Source organism: Gymnodraco acuticeps, unplaced genomic scaffold (genome assembly GCF_902827175.1).
Source record: "Gymnodraco acuticeps unplaced genomic scaffold, fGymAcu1.1, whole genome shotgun sequence".
Taxonomy (NCBI): Eukaryota; Metazoa; Chordata; class Actinopteri; order Perciformes; family Bathydraconidae; genus Gymnodraco; species Gymnodraco acuticeps.
The window spans coordinates 2,082,647-2,089,550 of NW_022990454.1; the positions used below are offsets into that span (position 1 = coordinate 2,082,647).

A 6,904-nucleotide genomic window follows, 5' to 3' on the forward strand; every position below is an offset into this window, starting at 1 on the left:
TCAAAAGAAGCCGGTTGATGTATTAAAAAAAGAATGATAGCTTGCACTGCTTCTGCTGCAAAATGTTTTCACAGAGAAATTACATACTCAATAGGGAAGGACTAAAGGACTGGAAAAATGCAAGTCACTTGCTCAAGGTACATGAAGAAAGCAAGGAGCACAACACAAACATGGCAACATGGAAGGAGTTAGACGTCCGTCTTGCCAGGGGGCTTACAATAGATATGCAAGAGATGGCCCTTGCTCAGGCTGAGAGAAATAGGTGGCGTGACGTTCTCACCCGATTCGTGGCAATAATTCAGTCCTTAGCAGAGAGAAACCTGGCTCTGAGGGGGTCCACAGACACATTAAACCAACCAGACAATGGCAACTTTTTAAAAGAAGTGGAGCTTATGGCCAAATTCGATCCAGTCATAAAGCAGCATGTTGGTAGGGTGGCAAGTGGAGCTGGCAGTCACACACATTATATGGGCAAAATAATTCAAAATGAACTGATTGACTCAATCAGCTCTAAAATACTGGACACAATTGTGGAAGAGATAAAAACGTGTTAGTATTTCTCTATCATTTTGGATTGCACTCCTGATCTGAGTCATAAAGAACAACTCTCTGTTATTGTCAGGATAGTATCACTAGTAGACAAACCACAGGTTAAAGAACATTTCCTGGGCTTTCTTGTGGCAGAGCAGTCAACAGGGGAAAGTTTGACATTACTCATTCTCAAAAGGCTGGAGGAACTTAACATCCCCTTTGAGGACTGCAGAGGACAGTCGTATGACAACGGTGCCAACATGAAGGGTAAGAATAAAGGTGTTCAGGCTAGGTTGCTTCAGCAGAACCCAAGAGCTTTTTTTGTCCCTTGTGGTGCTCACACCTTAAATCTGGTGGTAGCTGATGCTGCAAAGAGCTCACCAGATGCTATAGGCTACTTTGGCTATTTAACAAAGTTGTACAAACTCTTCTCTGCCTCCACGCATAGATGGGACATCCTGCTGAAACATGTCAAAACAACCCTGAAATCGTGGTCAGAGACCAGATGGGAAAGCAGGATAAAAAGCGTTGAGGCAGTAATGTACCAGGCTGGGCAAATCAGAGAGGCTCTTCTGGAGGTGAGGGAAACAACTGCAGACCTTGTGGTGAGAGTTGAAGCCCAGTCTTTGGCTGAGGAGATTGGATCTTACCGTTTTATCATTTGCACAACCATATGGTATGACATCCTCTACAAGATCCAGCATGTGAGCAAACTGATGCAGTCACCCTCCATGCAGTTAGATGTGGCTGTCGACCTGCTGAAGAAAACAGGAGATTCCCTCACCTGCTACAGAAGGACTGGATTTTCTGATGCACAGACAACTGCAAAGGAGATGTGTGAGGAGATGAACGTGGAGTCTGTTCTCAAGCAAAAGCGGTTGAGATCCACAAAACGGCAGTTTGGTTATGAGTCTCCAGATGAGCCTATTGATGATGCACTTAAAAAAATGGAAATCACATTTTTTAATGTGGTTCTGGATACAGCCCTCTCTTCACTTGATGAGAGATTTCAGCACCTTGAAGAGGTAAATGACAAGTTTGGAGTGCTCATCAACTTTCCCACCACATCAAACGAAGAACTGCCAAAGCACTGTCAAACCCTGAGCTCTGCTCTGACCCATGATGGACAACCGGGCATTGATGGCAGGGAACTTGCTGCAGAAATGCAAAATGTTCCACATTTGCCATCAAAGAAGATGACAAACATGGAACTATTGACCTTCCTTCATGAGAAGAAGCAGACAGAAATGTACCCCAATTTGTGGGTTGCTCTGAGAATCTCTGCCACTCTTCCTGTTACAGTGGCTGCTGCTGAAAGAAGCTTCTCAAAGCTCAAACTGGTCAAAACTTACCTGAGAGCTTCTATGGGACAAGAACGTCTCAGTGGACTATCCATCATAAGCATCAACCATGTGGTCTCAAAACAGCTGTCTTATGATGATGTCATAGATCATTTTGCTTCAAGAAAGGCAAGGAGAGTCAGGCTAAGGTAAGGTGTTGAGGTGTGAGATTGAGGCCTGTATTATTTTAATGGTTGGATTTTGGCTAAATCTTGCTTTTAACCAAGACTGAAGTGATTGATAGCAAATATTTCGGTACCCAGAAGTAGTATGTTTAAGTGTTCAGCAAAGCAGCTTTTGTTTTAAATTAGTAAATGTTTCTGGGTTGTACTTCTTACACATCCAGCTCTTAAGGTGAGGCAATTAGTCTCTCACGGACTGTATATCAGTACAGGTGGATTGTGTGCCTGTCAGCAGAGGAGCAACTTGTTGCCCTGTCTGACCTCAGCAGGGAGCAAGTGGAGGGGCCATGTGTGAATAGGCCTTTAGAAAGCACTGGTGTGTTGGCGAGGCTGCTGACTGCAATTATAGGTTTTAATGTTGTATTTGTGTTAAAATAAAAAAATATCCCAAAAAACGTATACAGCTTCTGTGTGATTTATTATTTTTTTTATTTTTTTTGGGGGGGGGGGGGGGGGGGCGCCATCTAAAATCTCGCCTAGGACGGCAAATTGGTCAGGGCCGGCCCTGAGTGTCGCCAACTCGTTTCTAACATGCAAAAAGACAAACAAATGCGTCTATGGTCGGTGTATTTTTGATCTTTCCAATCCAGACGAGATCTCTCTCTCCCCCGTCTGTGCGCGAGGGGGCGGGGCATTTTACACACACGCAGCTGCTACATGCAGCAACACACGGAGGAGATGGCGGAGAGAAGCGCTCCAAGGTGTGGTTAAATGTTACCCGTCTTGAGGTGGACAATGCTCCTTGCCAAGAGAGTTTAGCATGTAAGGGTGGTAACACGAGCAATTTATCTAAACATTTAGCAAAAGTGCTCCACATTCAGACGGAGGAATGCACCGGGTTCAACTGTCTTTCTAGTAGCTCTGTAGCCCCATCCACGAGTAACGTTTCCACGTCAGGTGTTATGTATGCTAGCAGCAACACACCGAGTTAACTCAATTATACAAACATGGGTTAATGATTAGAGGAAACTGAGTTATTTAGTTTGTTAAAGTTTCAGCTATTCTGTTTACAGTTCTGTCATCAGATTATTTAATACGATTTGTTAAAACGTTGTTTCTTCTTTTGATATTATTTATTTTATTTAAATAAAAAGCAATGTTAATTTTGTAAACAATTTGTTAATTTAATAATGTATGTATTTTTGAATCAAGTGTTAATCTTTATTGTCTTCATTGTTTAGTTTCCACATGCCTAAAATGGTAGAATAGTCGATTAGTCGTTTCATTAATCGATAGATTAATCGATTATCAAATTAGTCGTTTGTTGCAGCCCTATTGTAGTTATCCCATGTATAAATAAAACGTGTTATTCAGCAACCCTTGCAATTTGGGATTTTATTTTTGGTTGGTAGACCTCGGTGAGCTGGTCATTTCAAAAGTAGCTCACCAGCCCAAAAAGTGTGGGCACCCCTGGTCTACTGTGTGCTGCACTTCCTCCTTGGCGCACTGGTTAATAGGAAGTGGATTCAAAAATAAAGTCAGGATAACGGATTAGTTTCGCGTGCGCACGAGAAAGGAACCCGTTATCCTGACTTTTTTTTTTCTCTCCCTGTTTTTTTTTTCTTCTTCCCATGTCCCTTTAGGGGCTCCGTAGAATACTGATAATTCTGTCGTAATTTGGCCGGTCAAAGTAGTTTGGGCTCGGATAAAATAGCCAATGCCACAAAAATGCATCAGTGACGTGGTTGAAATCTTGTCTCCAGAAAACAAAAAACTGAAACAAGCGGTATCAGTGACTGTGTGTTTGATGTGGCTCTTTGCAGTAACATAGAAAAAATGTGGCTCTTAACCTCTGACTGGTTGGCCACCCCTGGGCTAGAGCTTGTACTGGCATATGATTTGATTGGCTGACGCTTCCACCGAAAGCTTCAGAAGCTTCAAAAGTTGAACATTGCTCAACTTTTGCAGCCTGAAACACCAGGAAAGCTCCGCTCTGCTTCCCACAATGCAGTTTGGCGAAAAGTGACGTCACGCCATTCAAAGTGAATGGGCAGACGCGTTGGAAACCGTTTTTGAAGCTGTCGAAGCTGTAGTGTGGACGGGCTGTAAGTCCCAGTTATCTTCCAGAATTCTTCCTTTCCAAATAAAACCAAAAGACAACCATTTCCTTTTCTACTTTGTAGGGCGACACAAAAGGCGTTTAAATGTTTTGGCATAATGTTCAGCAACACATATCTCGTGTGGCTTCTCTCTAACTAGGCAAGCCCTTCTTCTACAATAAACAATTAGGGCTCAACTTGACAGGCCTGAAGCTGGAAGATTTTGAAGTCAACACGGAGACGACGGGCTCTGAGATGATAATGAATTTACATGGCACAAGCAGAGCATCTCATTTCTCTATGTGCTGAGAGCAAAGGAGAGATGGGTACTAAAAGCTGCAGCAAATTAAAAGAGCATCAATGCGTGTACAGGGAGATTGATGCTCCTTAGCCTGTTAGAGATGTAAAGTCAATGGAGCGAGCATGTCATCTGTTTCAAAGAGTTTTTGTCTAACAATGCTGTGCTAGGAGTAACTGAGCTGCTCTCTGTGAATAAACATGAGTATTGTGCTGTTTCTAAAGCTCTTAAAATTATAATTCCCTAAAGGGATTTCACAGAAAACAATGTGAACAAAGATACCTCCCCCTCCACACATACACATACTCTTTATAGTGGCTTTTTAATTGTTTAAAAGCAAATCGGCCTCCTCTGTATACTGTGACCTTGTTAGGGAATTAGAGAGCCGCAGAGGAGCATTATCGCTGTATCGACTGACTGTATTGAATTCTCATTAGCAGGCAAGCCGCCAGGTGGAGTGCAGTATGATACTGTCTGTTGAGAAGAGCTGGCAAACGGCCTTTAGAGCGGATGAGTTGCTGCTGTACTCTATGGAGCGGTACGGCAAGAATCGAGCAGCGCGGCATACAGGCCACAGATGAGACTTTACTGTTTCCAATTATGATCAAGAGTATTTAACTGTGTACCAGCTGTCTGTTGGACATGTTCGATTTGTTTTATTTGTTCAACTCATGGCAATGAAAGCAAAATATGGTTTGCTCTGAGCTCATGACAGAAAGGAGCAGGGAGAAGAACGTTATATTTGACCTGTCCTTGACTCAAAATTAGATGTTCTGTCAATCACAGCTGCCAACATACCAATACTCACAGTAACGGAGCCTACACACGGCGGCGTGCGTTGCCGCTTCAACGCTTCTGCCCATTCACTTTGAATGGGGTGACGTCACGATTCGCCGAACTGCATTGTGGGAGCAAAGCGTAGCTTCTCTCGCGGTGCTCGCTGCAAAAGTAGAGCAATGTTCTACTTTTGCCGCCTCGACGGAGGCGTCAGCCAATCAAATCCCGCGTATGCAAATCTGACATTACAAGCGCTAGCCAATCAAACCGCGTGTATGTTGGGAGAGCCAGACAGCAGTTATTTCCCATATGTAAAAAAATGGAGGAGAAAAAGATCGTGGCAGTACTATATGACCAGTCCCTCTTTACATACATGGATACAAACCGGAGGAGCCAGGCATGGGGGGAGGTGGCAAAGACAGTGGGTGACACTGGTAGGTTTTCGCCTTTTTGGGGAGTTTATATCCAGTGTACTTCGTTTGAATGGACAGCTAGCAAGCATAGACAGTATATTTAGCCAGCATGGATGTAGCATGAATGCTTTGCTTTGTATGTCCGGGGCGGGACATTCATGTGATTGGTTGTTGGTCGCGTTGTTCGTAAAAAATCCCCAAGCTTCAGACACGCCCACCGCCAAGCGGTAACGCACGCCGCCGTGTGTAGGGGCTGTTACATAAAAACAAACACAATCCAAAGTTAAGCAAAGTAATTTACCTTCAGAGAAACAGATTACCTGACATATTCAAAGTGTATTATAATTATTTCCTAAGATGTGTGTAATGTTTTTGGATCATTTGTGTTAACTTATTAAGCCCCGAGCCTGTTGTTCAGGTCTCAGGCTCGAAAATGACATTTCCAGAACAAATGACCATATCTTCCCTTCTAAAAGGGTTCAATTAATAATATTTTTTCTCAAAGTAAGGTTACACCTGTGAGTTGGATGTAGAAGTGTCAGAATCAATATAGATGTTTTTATTTTAAAGTAAATTCAGATTGAACACAGTAAAAAAATGTAGATTATTGTGTCCGTCCAAAAAAAAAAAATTACTTATAGTGAAAACCACCCTTGAATGATGGGATGGTAGACTAAAAGCTTTAGGAATCCAAACTGCAACATATAATAAGTACCCTGTATCAAGATTGATGCAAAACAAGTGAAATGTGACCTTTTTTAGAGAGATTTAGCACAAAAAACCCACTTCTGGGGTCATTTGGGTGGATTTTCCATATCTCTGGCCCCCCTTGCTCGATTTTGCTGATCGACATCTTTCTAACCATCAGAGCCAATGGTATCTAGGGGAACTCCCACATACTCCTTATTTGGTAATGTGTGTGTATGAGACTGCCGCATAGCCAAGACCGGAAGTTGCGATAACTCTGGTGGCTACCATTAGCAGCTAACTTTTACTCTCCGATTTTTACATAAAAATGGAATTATGGATTATAAATACAAAAAATGATTACACATATACAGCCGCGTTTCTCGTTTTAATGCCATTGAACACGTCTTTTGATCAGATTGACAGCTACGGTGAGACGATCTCCCGTAAAAGCTCCGTAAAGGTAGCGTGTTGTGATGTATGTTTGCTTGTATGTGCAGTTACGATAAGTAATAAGGGTACTTTTATCCTGAGTTCTGTGCCAAAGTGCGTTAGCATTTTTCGCTCGGGTCATTTAGATGCTTCTTATGAGACTTGTGTTTTGTTTTGGTAAAACATTTTTGTATCGTCAATTAGC

The 6,904-nt window shown here is 42.6% G+C and overlaps 1 protein-coding gene across 1 annotated transcript; it reads left to right on the forward strand.

The window, feature by feature from the left end:
• Positions 1-715: 715 nt before the first annotated feature.
• LOC117552398 lies at positions 716-2,024 on the forward strand. The gene is made up of 2 exons (XM_034225772.1): positions 716-798; positions 980-2,024. The coding sequence occupies exon 2, from the start codon at positions 1,071-1,073 to the stop codon at positions 2,022-2,024; it is 954 nt and encodes a 317-aa protein (XP_034081663.1). The 5' UTR covers positions 716-798; positions 980-1,070.
• The last annotated feature ends 4,880 nt before the right edge of the window (positions 2,025-6,904 follow it).